At 38.3% G+C, this 14,926-nt stretch overlaps 1 protein-coding gene across 2 annotated transcripts in view; it reads left to right on the top strand.

The window, feature by feature from the left end:
- The window catches only part of pou2f2b (POU class 2 homeobox 2b), a gene marked incomplete at its 5' end in the record, with an annotated part of 43,825 nt that overhangs the window by 9,399 nt on the left and 19,500 nt on the right, over positions 1–14,926 (top strand). Inside the window, one exon of one of the 2 annotated variants that reach the window (XM_079625055.1) lies at positions 1,186–1,285. The exons of the other annotated variant lie outside the window; for it this stretch is intronic. Within the exon in view, the coding sequence (XP_079481181.1) occupies positions 1,186–1,285 (100 nt within the window). Of the gene's footprint in view, positions 1–1,185; positions 1,286–14,926 lie in introns of those variants that run through there. 2 annotated transcript variants of the gene reach the window in all.

The raw sequence follows: 14,926 nt of genomic DNA, 5'->3' as shown, positions 1-14,926 counted from the left end.
ATGTGAGAGTTGTAACGGCTCCGCTCGCGCTTCAATGTTGCGGGCAGCGTGGAATCAGAGCGCGCGAGCGTATGGGAGGAGAGCGTGCACGAATAAGATATTGGGGTTCCCAAATAACGGGAACAGGCAGACAGACAGACCAAAACACGCAGGCGGATGGACGGAAATATAGGCAAGTGTTCTTAAAAACCAGCGACATATCGAGCTCCTTTTCCCTGATGTTTTCGTGCTTTATTTATTTGTTTGCCTTATTTAGTCATGTATCGATTGATTGCGTTTTAATTACTGGCGTGTGACAAGGTGCGTGGGAGGAGGGGCGAATCCGGCGAGCACGTTGAGTTGCCTTATTTTTCTATAGATTTTTAATTTAAATGAGCAAAATAAGCAGACGATTTTAACAACGTTTAGTGACTTTGTGTGAATTAATGTGTAGCCTGTAGCTGCTAGAACAAGGAAGAGAGCTATAGAAGAGCTAGACCAAATAAATTCACCAAAAAATGCACCACATATCCAAGTAATAACAATATCCGCTGTCTTTTATAGCCTACGTTATACAGTCAGGGTGTGAAATCTTTTTTTCCTTTATTATAAATGCAGAACGGTCCGTTTATTTTATAAGCAGATAACCAAAGTTTAAGCGACTGCAACCAAGGGGTAAAGCAGCAGGCCAGCTGAACGGTGTCGACAAGGACAGAAACACTACAGGAGAGAACGGGAGAATCGAGATATGCAGTTATAAACGTTCGCAAACATATAATTAGCCTATATGCCTTTGAGTGACAGATACATATATGTTCGGCAAGCAGATCGAACAGTTATACCAAATACTGTAGCTTAATACCAAAACGAATAGCCTAGACAAGCGTGAAGTAAGAGTGAAATAACCCACGTTTGTCTTGTTTCAATCCGTCTATCCGCCTGTGTGCGCGCGCTGGGAAAATTCAGTCGGGCTGCGCGCGCGTCTGCGTATCTATGCATGTAGATCAAAAGTAAACTACAAGCGAAAAAGGAAAGTATAAACGCTATATTATGAATAAACTGTTTTATGTCAGAAACGCCTGGATCACAGACGGAACCCAATGATTTAAGTGAGAAAAATAGCCTATCTTGCCACAACTGCTAAAATAGCAAAGAAAAACCAACAGCAAAAAGAGCATCTGATAAGAACCAGCAAGAAGACGGATCATGTTTGTTCCTTTGCCGGTGCCGTTTGTCTTGCCGAGAACTGCCTCTGATCTCCACGCCTGGCGCCTCAAGTCCCCGCTGGCTCTCCGCTCTCACTCCGGTAAGGCTTTCTTCCACAACAACCACATTTTCTTCCCTCCAATCCCGAATCCGGTGAAACCTCCCTAGTTCACCCCACTCAGTGGCATAATCCCCGTGTTCACCGTGTGAATGAAACATCCTCATGTTCCGTTTTCTGTGTGTGTCGCGCGCGCTTGCCGCCCTTTCCAAAATTTCAGTTTAGTCCAAACGACGCGAGTCAAGTTTGTCTACAGCAAAACTAGCACTGCACTGTCGCGCTTCGAAATGCAGCGCAGGTCGGGTTTGTTTTGTTAAGGTGTTTCCTGAATATATTCCTGTCTCTCGTTGGGCTCCGCATCCGTCCGTCTCCTTCTCTCGCCTCTGCCTCTGCCTCCGTCTCCCCCGAACTAAACTCGCGGTGAGCTGGGAATATTCATGCCAACTTATCGATCTCCGCAGGATCGATTCCGGGGCCGGCGGATCGAGGGGAGAGAGGAGAGAATCAGAGCAGCTGCAGAGAGCAGAGAAATGAGCATTTGTGCTATTTAAACATCTTATGTTTGGCTCACAAATATAAATGTATAGTGTGAGGGTCATGTATAGAGAGTTAGTTGCACTTGCACGTGTGATCGGCTATTAAGCATTTTGAATTGATGATCACATACATAGTGTATAATGTAATTTGCACCTCGACTATTGTTATTAGAGACGGGCGAATTGCAAACGGACGACATGGTCCGTTATTGTTTTCTTTGCGCGAACTTGCCGGTTGTTCGGTGGCCACATAAAGATGAAAACAGAACGAAGGAGGATGGAGAAGGAGGGCGGGGGTGGAGTAGGAGGAGATGGGTGTTGTCTGAATTGAGAAGAGGCATAACTGCATAAGCAAGCTGCTGTTTACTGGGCATGAGACAGTCTGAGAATACAATGAAAATGTTCTGTCATTTTATAAAGAAATTATTTTCTGGATAATTTATGCAGTAGCCTATGTATTTTTTATCATTTGGATTGCATATGGGAAAATGTACATTTCATTTGGTGTGAAATGTTATGCTTCATTTAAGTCTATTGTAAAACATTTTTTTATTTTATATGTATTATTCATGCAGTTATTCATATTCTAATGAGCTCGTATTAATTGATTATATGGAATATTTGGAATGATAATATTTGGCTACTTTCAAAAATATATTTTTAATAGGCTACATGGCTATTTGGTTATTAAATGGTTATTACAAATCAGAGGATTTATGATACAAATTCTTGTATACATTTATTTAAACCCCAACAATTTATACACAAGTTATTCATCTGCCCATACGTGATCTTTTTTCCTTATGATGAAAATCAAGTTGATGTTTAAAAGGTCTTAAGATTTTACTTTCATCCATTTTTATGCATTCAGAATGTGTACAATGAAAGGTGTTGTGCCTTATTTTTGGTCAGACTTTTTTTTTTTGCAACCTCATTTTACTTACAGTGGTTAGTGGGATTGCATTGTTCTCTGTATAATTTTACAATTACATTTTTTTTGCGTAACTTTCAGGTAGCCTTAGAGGTTTTCATAGGCTTTCTTTGGGACTGAAGAACGATACAGGATGGTTAAGGGGAAGGATAATGAGCCTCTTCCCCTCAGAGATTAACAGGGCCAGGGGAGAGGAGGAGGAGTTTCATGCCCCTCTCGTTGAAAAATAGCGAGTGTCAAAAGAAGATAAAAAAAAGAGGGCCGAAAAAGAAAAAGCTGTGGACCACTAAAGGAAAGTAGGTGCTGATGACAGTGAAAAATGGGAACGAGTATGGAAAACCGAGTTTGAGAGGGAGAGGTGATCTTGAGCTCTAGACTCAGATTGTATGAACGCAGTTGCTCATTAGTTATGAGTGATAAGCTAGGCTGTAAACTTTGTTGTTTAGATATACATACTTAACACTTATTTCACAAAGAAGTGGGTGAGTAGCATATGGAATAATATTTCATTAAAAATTGACAAATTCTATAGTTTGCTTAAATATTTTTGATTAAGCATTAGACAAACCTTCACAGTCGGCTAACCCACTAAAATCTGAGAGCAGCAGTCCTTATTTCTTAATTTCATGATATCAAATACCATTACGGCCAGCTGAAATATCCATACCTCATCAAAGTATCTTAATCACCATTAGAGAGAGCAGAACCTATTTAACTATTATCTAGTTACTAATGTATGCAGCTTTTACACCCTATTCCCATTAGAAAGCAGATATAGACATGGACAGAGGCAGAGAAAGAGATAATCAAGACCTATTCTTGTAAGTGGTCTCGGGAATTATTGCCATTAACTGCTCCATTAAAGTTTTATGTGTGTTACAGTAACAGGCAGGTCCAGGAGGATGAGAAAATATTGATAGTGAGAGAAATAACAGAGAGAAATAGGCTAACTATATTTAGTAAACTAGAGAAAATTACTTTAAAAATAATTGTCTCAAAATACACAAAACAATTACAAGATCAATAACAACATATGTTTTTACATTCCTTGAACTCATCAAAATAAGTTAATACATTTTCAACTTTTTTATAACTTATACAAGATTCAACTCATTTTAAAGTCAGTTTAATGTAATTTAAGTTAGAATGACAAATATCCAAGTTCATTGTACTAAAAAGTTTAAGGTGGTGCACATTGTAAGTTACAATGACAGGTGCCATTGGCAGAAATGGAATCCATATTTTTTGTAGCTACTAGCTATTATTTATTTATTTTTTGGTATAGCTAAACGCTGTGTGAGCGAATGTGAAAGAGTGTGTTTATAGATTAGGGCGAGTCCTGGTGTTAAGATGATTGCCAATGACAAAATGTCAGCTTGGGTTTGTTTGTAACATAATGGGGAATCAATAGATATAAAGAAGATGTCAATACAGAATGTTCTACTGCATTTCACTCCCTCTCTCTCTCACACACACACACACACACACACACACACACACACACACACACACACACACACACACACACACACACACACACACACACACACACACACACACACACACACACACACACACACACACACACACAATCTCTTGCTCTGATTTATATTCCATGTCGTCATGATGTTCATTTAGTGACAGTACTCCCACAGGTCTTTTAGTGACTGTTAGTTTTGGCAGAGGAGAAATGTGTTTGCATCTGTGTGGGTTGACCTTCTGTAGTGTATTAACACTGACGGCACCCTTTCCCTCATTAGCACTGCTGCTTTTCACTCTGGAAGAAATTTCCTAGAGTTCTTTTCTCCCAGTGACCATTACAAGCAAGCACACACACACACACACACACACACACATTTGTGCGATTGTGTCTTCATACTGAGTACAAACAGAAAGATATCTTGAGACTGGTCTACAAACTGCTGATCAACATTTTAGACTAAACTCTCCATCATATATTTAAAGCTTAGAGAGACTCATAAGTGCCTGCAAGGTTGCAATGTATTGATATTCATCAAACATTCTGACTCTAAATATTAAACTTCTGCAAACAATTCAGCCAAAATCACTAAATGTCCTTTAGTGCAGTACGCTCTCAGAATTTTTTTACAAAAAGCTGTCACTGAGACAGAACCCTTTCATAAGTTTCCAATACATTTATGTACTAATATGTACACTTTAGCTATGAATATGTATCTTTGAGGTACTAATATGCAGCCTTTAGAGATAAATCAGGTACAAAAGCAGTATTTTTTTAAAAGGTCACCACCCCAGTGACAACTTTTGTACCTTTTTTCTGAGAGCTTATTATGAACTTTTTTGAAAATTAAGAAGGTTGAATTTACAGTACATGAACAGTCTTATACCGATTTTACTTAAGAAGCAGTGATGGGTGATGCATTACTTAATTACTGTAATTGAATAACTTTTAAATTAGTTATTAAATTAGTATTACATTTTTATTTAATCAACCTTTAAAATTGAAGTAAGGGATTACTTAATTTTTCTGTAATTTAACTACAGCTACTTCTTATGTAATTGCAACCGTATTAACTAGAACAATTCTAAATAAAACAAGAAAGATTTAACATCAAAATTTAACGTCCAATGATAAAATGTATGTTTTTAATGTAAACTTCTCAGTTTAAATACTTTTGTCAGATTCATTTTATATTATTTGAAAGAATTTAAAGAGCAGTTTCATGTCTGTTCTTGTATTGTTCAACTGGTCGAAGTTGATAGGGGGTTTCGAAAGTAATTAGTAATACGTAATGCAATCATTTTTAAGAGAGAGTAATTAGTACAATAATCTAATTACACTGTTGAGATGTAATTCGTAGGTAGTAATTGATAAATTTTTTACAGTAGCTTACCCAACACTGATAAGAAGCCGTAATCATGTAGCCCAAACATTGTGTTCTTTTCTCACTTCATTTACATAAACAGTTCATGTTTGTTTTAACATCAAGCATTTCAAATTAAGTTACGTTTTTATAACACATTTTTCATAATTACTTTTTTTTTCGTGCATGAAAACGTACTCATTGGTGTAACGACATTCAAAATGTATACTGCACGTGAAGAGGTTGTAAAGTTGAACAATGTTTAACTTGAGTGCCATGTATTTAGAATCTGCATCATGCATGGGACACTTCAAAAGATGTACAACTCAAGCAACGGTCCAACATGAGCATCTAGTCCATGTTTAGAAAAACAGTGGACTGCAGAATGGCCCCTTACACCACTGTTTCCCAACCCTTGTCCAGGAGGCACACCAACACTTATTTGACCATCCGTATCTGGTCTTGGAGTCTCTACAAATGAGTTTAATCTGGTGAGAGTTTGAAAATGTGTTCTGTTGGCTTGCCTTCAGGAAAAGTGTTGGGAAACACTGCCGTGCACTGCAGTGATTGTGTTGATTCTTGCGCGCGGTCGGGTGAAAGTTACGCATGCAGCCGCCCAAGCCGCTGTGGTGCAGCATTACGTTTAAACTGTTCCAACCTCACATAATATTTCAACATTATTATTAATATCTCTTTCTGGCTCCTCCTCTCTCTTTCTCATATAAAAACACACTCTGGAGGTGTTGGTGGCTACATGATGGCGCAAAAGTAGGAGAATTGTTCAGACAGGCCCTTAATCAACACATCTGTGAGAGACAGCACCTGGTCAATACACCCCCCACCAGTACAGCAGCACTCACACAGATTCAACACTGCTGTGTTAATTTAGTGTGATTATCTGGCTGCACGTGTGTGTGTGTGTGTGTGTGTGTGTGTGTGTGTGTGTGTGTGTGTGTGTGTGTGTGTGTGTGTGTGTGTGTGTGTGTGTGTGTGTGTGTGTGTGTGTGTGTGTGTGTGTGTGTGTGTGTTGGAGAGGGAGAGAGAGACATTGTTATATTCGCCTCAGACACACAGAAATGTTGTGTGTGTAGATGGATGGAGGGATCGAGACTTGACTGAAAGATGAGCATAAATAGACATGAATGAATGTATTGATATTTTGACATGGCAGGTACATGGTGGCTTTACTGACAAACTGATGTACTGAGAGATATTAAGATTACTGTGTGGGATAATAAGATGGATGGATTGACACAGCAATACACTACTTTTTAAATCTGCCCCCCTCCCTTTGATGCTGTTAGGTGAAAAATTGGCTTAAACCAGTGTAATTTTTGTCCTTTCAGCAGCTGCTGTGTGTGTGTGTGTGTGTGTGTGTGTGTGTGTGTGTGTGTGTGTGTGTGTGTGTGTGTGTGTGTGTGTGTGTGTGTGTGTGTGTGTGTGTGTGTGTGTGTGTGTGTGTGTGTGTGTGTGTGTGTGTGTGTGTGCGTGCGTGCGCATTTTGACAATAGACAATGTGTAATAAAAGCTTGCTCTTTGATTGTGTCCTTCACTCCTCATGAACAAGCTCAAGACCTAAATCTGTTCTCTTCCTCCATTTCATTTAAGATTTATAGCGATCAAGGTCTTCTGTTCACATGCAGGGCTTTGTGAATTTATTTCAGGGCTTTTTTCTTTCTTTTTTTACCCTTTTAATGGTCGTAAGGTTGTTTGGTGTAATGTTTTGATTATTAAAAATGCCAATTATTAGTATTATTAATCAGCTAAATTTCAAACAAAATTGTTATCTAAATTATATGATCTAATAGATACAGTTTAATTTAGATTACATTAGTGGCCCACTGTTACAGTGTAAGTATTATTTATAATAATAAATGCATGTATTGTTTGGCATATTTCTGATCATTTCTATTTCTGCTTTTGAGAAAATACCAATACCTCCTGTAGAGAGGTGACAGGATTACTCTTCCTTCTTTGTACCGTTCCTTCATCCTTTCATTTTAGCCCTTTAGTTTTATTCATAAGTAGTTTTTTCTGGATCCTGAAGTTCCTGTTTCCCTAAGTACATTATTTACTGTTAAAGGGATATAGTTAACCCAAAAATGAAAACAATTCTGTCATCATTTACTTACCCTTATGTCGTTCCAAACCTGTATGCATTTCTTTGTTCTGTGCAACACAAAAGAAGATATTTTGAAGAATGTTGGTTGGTAACCAAATCGGTTTGCTGGCCTTTGACTTCTATTGTGTGGCCGAATTAAAAAAAACAAAAACCACTGAGACGGTGTTCTCAAAATATCTTATTTTTAATGTCACAAAGACGAAAGAAAGTCATGCAGTTAAGGAACAACATGGTGTTTTAATTTTGGGGTGAACTATCCTTTCAATCCTCACAAAACAGCACTGAAGTAAAGGTAATAAATACAGTTTTACCCCACTTACAACCCCACACATTTTTAACTGACAACACAAGCCGAAACCACCAGCAACCTACCCGTACAAATCTTGTAATTGGCCACATGCTGCCTTGAGTGACAAGTATGATCATCAATCAAATTAAGATGGAGAGAGGGGAGGGATGGAGCCCGACTCCCCAGACAGGCTCCTGTTAACAGGGTTTCCTTCAATCCGGGTTTATCGATCAATACGTGGCTTGCCAATTTGTACTCTGCACCTGAGTACATAAAATGCCTATTCCATCAGATTACTTTAAGTTTATATCCATTATGCAGCATGTTCTCATCACTTCTTTAAGAGAAAATTGTTTCCATTCACTTGCTGTAGCAAAACGGCACCAAATATAGAGATGTTTTGGCTTTAATTTGACAACCTTACTCGTACATGCTTTGATGGGATAATTGTGTTCCCCGAAAGCAATTTGCACTGTGAGTTTATTACCATCAATGCATACTAGCTTGATTGGTGTCCAGCATCTAATGATGCAGATGGACATTAAACCAGGAATGCTGTAGGGATCACGGCTGAATGACCGCATTTTCTGTGGAACGGATCCGAGGAGACGTACAATGAGGGAGCTTAGGCAACATAGCAGAACTGATTAAAGTCGTAAAAATAGGTTGAACTACAGATTTTACACTCTCAAAATGGTTCAAAAGATGTCACTGGGGCGGTACCCTTTCAAAAGGTACATCTTTGTACCTAAAGAGTGCATATTAGTACCTCAAAGGTACACATTACAACTTTTTTTTTTAAAGTGTACCGTTTCACTGACAGCTTTTGCAACATTTTTTCTGAGAGTGTATGAGGAACTATTTTATGGTTCTCCGAAATACTAAATTCTGACGTTGATCACGACATTCAGTGGTCTGATATTTCCTAATGTCCTCCGTCATCCATGGCAACGCTGTGACCAGAAAACTGAAACCGGTGCTACTTTCATTTCTCTCGTATCACATCGCGTACTCGCGATCTCTCGCTGCGGCTCAGTAAATGATTATGGTGAATCTCAGATGACTTAAAGGGATAGTTCACCCAAAAAAGAAAAAGTTTCCTCAACCTCATGTCGTTCCAAACCTGTGTAGTTTTCTATTCTCTGTGGAACATAAAAGAAGAGAATTTGAGAAATAATTTTTTGTCTATAAAATTAAACTCAATATTAACCAAAACTGTTTGATTACCAACATTCTTCCAAATATCTTTTTTTGTATAATTATACAGTTATACAGGTTTGGAACGACAAACTTAGCCTTTAAATATTAATATTACTGAAATCTTGTTGCATTGTTTGTCTGAGCTAATAGGCTGATTGTTTTGTACGTTGTAGTGGATTGTTTTTATTTTTTAGAGGAAGCCACTATGCAGGTACATATTTATTTATTTATTTTAGATGAATATGCATTTTTATTTGTTTTATTGCAGATATTCTCCCTGCGTCGTGGACCTTATTTTGCGATTATGGCCTTCTGTCTGTTCATTATCCTTTCAGACAATCCTTTCAATAATGTGATTTCTAAATGGTGTCCCTCACAAATGCAGTCTGCCCTGTTTGTCTGTTCTATCTTTGTTGTTGTGATGTTACGGTGTGGGATGTTTAATGGGGTTTCTTTATAAAGGCTTATCTTCTACCCTCTGTCCTTCTCTCCGTATCTCTTGCTCCAGTTTTGGTGTGGCATGATGGAGGGATTTTTAAGGAGATTTTTTTCCGTGTTCATTGGACGTTGATGAGCTCCTCTGTCTGTCGCTGCTGGCCTGTCATAGCCTCAACACTGCTTATAGCAAAATCAATCGGTCTCAGTCACAGAGGGTGAACGAGACGAGAGCGTTAGCCAGCGCTCCGTTCACACACACATTCGTGTATCCAAAGTTTATAGCCAACAAACACACACTTAGTTCAACTCCTGCCCTCCCTCACATCTTGAAGAGAAGAAGATGGGATGAAGGGATGGAGGGAAAACGCATGAAAGGAAAGGATGACAGAGGAAGAGAGGGAGCTAGAGCGAGGGAGAGATAGTAGCATTAAAATTCATGGCTTTTTTTACTCTCTGTGCTGAAAAATCAATAGTGTTTACTATGAATGAGAGGAGCGCTGGACAGCAGAGCTGGGGGCAGATAGACGGGGGGAGAGAGGGAATGGGGAGCGGGGGGGTTGACTTCATTACTGGAGGCAGAGGCACGAGAGGTCAAGGTTAAAGACTCAACCTAGCGGGTAGAAGGTGGGGGTAGTCTACCATTTACCCACAATGCTGCAATAGTATTGTGGAGTCAGATACAACAGCCCTATCAGTATAAATGAGAACATGTCGGTTTGGGATCCCTGCTTTCTCTATCTCATGCGCCCACCGCATACACTCGTGTTCGCGTGGATAAGCATCTGTAAATTCACATTTGGATGGTCCTGGAACTAGTTGGATGTTTTGTACCCAGCTGTGTTGCAGCTGATAGCGGCATCTGGCACTTTTGTAAGTTTTAACGAACCTTAACGCCTCATGCGATGCGAAACACTCCGAAAGCTAAGGGGAACGTCACATACCCTCTATTAAAGAGCCTGGAAAAGGTTGATTCTGCATCAGCCTCTACAGTTTGGAATATATATAGACAGTTAAGAGCCATTCACACCAAGAAAGATAACTATATTAGCACTCACACCAGCGGATGATATCGCTCTGTTTATTCTAATTGTGGGTGCTTGTCTGCCACTTTAAATACTCAACCTTGTTACAGCAGGATGGATTCTGATTGGCTGTCAATGTTTTTATCATTCATCAGCTGGATAAAATTATCTGTGTTGTTATCATAGCTGTGGTGTGAACTCTGCTATGCTTTAATATTAAGAGCAATTTTTTGAACTATATCTTTATTTTTATAGTTATCGTCCTTATTGTGAATGGGCTTTTTGACTGATTTAAATCTCTGGTGTCAATGTGAATGGGGCCAATCAGTAAACGTTGAGAACAAACAATGAGTGTTAACATTATTTCAGTGTGAAAAAAATCACTTACTAACTTTTTCTGTGTAAAGTTATATCCAATTTTAATACTTTGTTACCATGAAAGTGCAACAACTGAAACATTAAAACTGCCCTAAATATTACAAGAACAACTTTATAGTTCAGATAAATTACGTTTTAAAAGAATTAGGGGCCATTCACACATAACGCGTTTGCGGTTAAAAACATGAGATGAGTCAGTGGAACAGAGGAAAAATACAAGGTCTAGAGATGCATTTTTAAGCGTTGAACTTCTTTTAACTTGAGCGCTGTGTCGTGCACGAGACGCTGCAAAAGATGCCAGCGCAACAGTCAAACACGTCCGAGTACGTTTTCAAAACACCAATGAAAAGCATGGTTTCATAAATTATAACCTTCACAGTTCTGCTTTTAAATCCTCCAAACACTGGTCTGCATTTACTACCATTGTAAGTGTCTCGCCATAACCTTGATCTGTGTGATATCAACATTATGCTACAAATACTGTTGACTGGGCTTAACTTGTATTGAACCCAGAATAATACTTTTTAAGTATGAGATGAAGGGTTATTTTCTGAATTGGAGGTGAGATGGCTTCTGGGGTCTGCTAGGTCTAATGGCCTTGCAAATCTCCACCCCTTTATTTTTCTCATTTGGTGGAAGGGTATGTGTTTTCATGGTGATATATACAGTACTCAAGCAGTTTGATATTCAAGGAAACTCATGAATGATGTAACGGGAGATGCTTGTCTTAGGCCCGGGTGGATGTGGCTGCAGGACTATATGGGATATAAATGGAAATGTGAACTTTTACATCAGCATAAATTTACATTAAAGCCATATGATTGGAGAACATAGCACTGAATAATTTCCTCTATGATGGCTGTCAAATCTTTATTAATCAGTTTTCACATTAGTTAGATAGTGTGTGAGTTTTACAGATACTGAGATTAATATCAAATGCATTAGAAGCCCAGCGGCTCATTTCTTTCATTATATTGCATTAGTAGACAGTAAGATGGATGTGTAGAACAGGTGAACAGGCACACATGCTGCTCTGCAGGCCTTGCCTTATATGCCACTGCTTTATTATATCCTCTTAAGTATTATATGTAATAATCTAACATTCAGAATGTCATAATGTCTCATTTAGTTACCTTAACTTGCCCGTGCACATTATCCAATGAGCTGTATTTAATATGACTTATGTAATGTTGTTTATAATGTTCATAAGATACAATTGTGTGTTACTATCTGCTCTTATGTCTCATCCTCTCTTTCTCTCTTTTGGTGCTTTCCACTTTTTTTCCTTTGCACGGCAGCACAGGATGCTTTCTTATTCTCTTTAATTTCTTCCGCTCTTTTTCACCTTTTTCACTCTCTCTCTCTCTCTCTCTCTCTCTCTCTCTCTCTCTCTCTCTCTCTCTCTCTCTCTCTCTCTCTCTCTCTCTCTCTCTCTCTCTCTCTCTCTCTCTCTCTCTCTCTCTCTCCCTCTCTCTTTCGTCGTCTGTTCCCTTAGCGACCGTTTCCAAGGCACCCACTCCCAGTGGCTGGGGGAGGGGACCTGTGATGTCATGCATGCATAACTATACACACCTGAATTCTCCTGTTTTTAATCTTTCTGCTGGACTCTCTTCCTTTTCTTTTTCAACGCTTTAGTGTTTCAGACCCAGATGGCTCTTCTAATGTTGTATTTATAGCCTCTATTTATAAATTCCGTACACAAACTGCAAGATTATAGTTATTTGACCGAGTGTTTGTTTGTGCTATATACATGTAAATAAGTATTTACTCTGGTACATTACGATGCACGCAGACTCTGTGTCCTTGCCGTATCCGTTGAGATCTGATTCATATTAAACAGGCCTTTATCAGTGCGGGTGCTATTGTGTGTGTGTGTGTGTGTGTGTGTGTGTGTGTGTGTGTGTGTGTGTGTGTGTGTGTGCGCGCTCATTCGCTTAACCTTGCCTCGTCTTAGGCTGTAAGGTTTTCCCCATGATGCAATCTGATCTCATGTCTAAGTAACCTTTAAATTATTTAGAGAGAAAAAAAATATTTTTCTTTAATTAGTATGAAAAAAGTATGCTGTATTTTGAATAGACTAAATGTAAATACCTAATTCTGGCAATCACAACAGCTGTAAGTGGCTGATTTAATGGGATGGAAAACTCTGTCATCATTTACTCACCCTCAAGTTGTTCCAAACCTGTATGAATTTCTTTCTTCTGCTGAACACAGAAGGAGATATTTTGAAGAATGTCGGTAACCAAAGAGTTGACTTCAAAATCACTTCCATAGTAATTTTTTCCATACTATGGAAGTCAATAGGGTCCATCAACTGTTTGGTGACCCATATTCTTCAAAATATCTTCTTTTGTGTTCAGCAGAAGAAAGAAATGCATACAGGTTTGGAGCAACTTGAGGGTGAGTAAATGATGACAGAGTTTTCATTTTTGGGTGAACTATCCCTTTAACTCACTCCTGTGTTGACATCGCTCCACCACACACCACACCTTCCACTTTTATTTTCTGTTAGTTCTATTTCTATTATTAATTATCGTTTGGTCGGCACCCAACAATGCCATTAAACAGGAATGTGTGTTTAAATTCTCAAGTAAGGAATGTATAACATGTTTACAGCTAGACTGCCTATAACAAGGATAAATAAATCAGAAAGAAAAATGATTAGCACCTATTTAGATGGCAAAATAACTTTTCATTAATATGTAAGTATATTTATAAATAAAATAATAATAATGATAGCTCTATAATAAATAATAAAAGTAGGAAATATGATATGCATATGGATATTATGTGTTGAATTTATGATCAAAAAGTAGAAATAAAATAATTAAGAATGGTTTCTGCATACTGATAATCTGGCACTTAAATATAATAATAATATGTATCAGTATTAGTTGTGAATTTCTTTTTTTAATCAGTAACAATGTAAAACAAACAGGTGTAAAAAAACAAACTAAAAAACATCAGTAAACTAAAAAAGTGTGGATTATTGCACTTCTTGCGTATTTTTGTATTATTTGAAAATGCTCTCATTGTTTAAAACTTTGCTTTTAAATCTCCTGCTAAGGTGCACTAATGCTTTTTGGACAATGTTACATTACTAAGCAACAAATGAGTCCGAGGATGTAATGAATGTTGTGTTGTTTCTGGTGTTAGCTGATGAGGGTCACGGTTACTAGGCAACGGCCAGCACAGTCCGTAGATATGCATTCAACTCCTAATGGGAGCGGAAAAGGGGAGTGTGTGTGTGTTGGGGGTCAAGTTTGTCTGAAAGGGGATTAATATTTTGAGAAGGGGCAAGCAGTGGCTCTGTCTGCACGGCTTGTGTCTACACAGTTCATTTGATGTTACTCCTCTTTGAAGCTTTTGTCCCGGTGTTTCACGCATTTCCGAGGAAGCGAAGTGGCCTTGGCTACAAAGTGCCCAACATATATTCAAACTCAACTCACACATTCAGTCTGTATAAGTTGCGCACAAGTTAATGATAATCATCCACCAGTATTTTTTTATTTTGAGTGGGCAACAATGGCAGCCCTGACCCACTATATGCAAAATAAAACATGACCAAAGACAAAATAATTGATTGACTTTTAAAACAAGTTCTGTAAAATGTGTTAGGCCTAGTGGTCATTTTTGTTTAATGTATAAGGGTGTAATGTCAGGTAAATCAGTATTGCATCTAAACATGACAGCCAAATTTAGACATTTCAATGCATGTGCTGGACGCTTATAATCAGTATGATGTCAATAAGAGTTCTTCTTACACATTAATACAGATCTTTTTATTTCATGCACCATCGTTTTATAACCTACCTCACACATGTTCTCGTTTTCACACTTGATTTTGTCCCTATCTCATTCCCACCCTATTGACCCTCTTTCCCCAAACAATTCCCTCTCTCTCTTTCTCTGTCTCTCTCTCTC

This window comes from Phoxinus phoxinus, assembly GCF_949152265.1.
Source record: "Phoxinus phoxinus genome assembly, chromosome: 10".
Classification (NCBI taxonomy): Eukaryota; Metazoa; Chordata; class Actinopteri; order Cypriniformes; family Leuciscidae; genus Phoxinus; species Phoxinus phoxinus.
The sequence above is the reverse complement of the archived record's forward strand: the minus strand, read 5'-3'. Positions and strand labels throughout refer to the sequence as shown.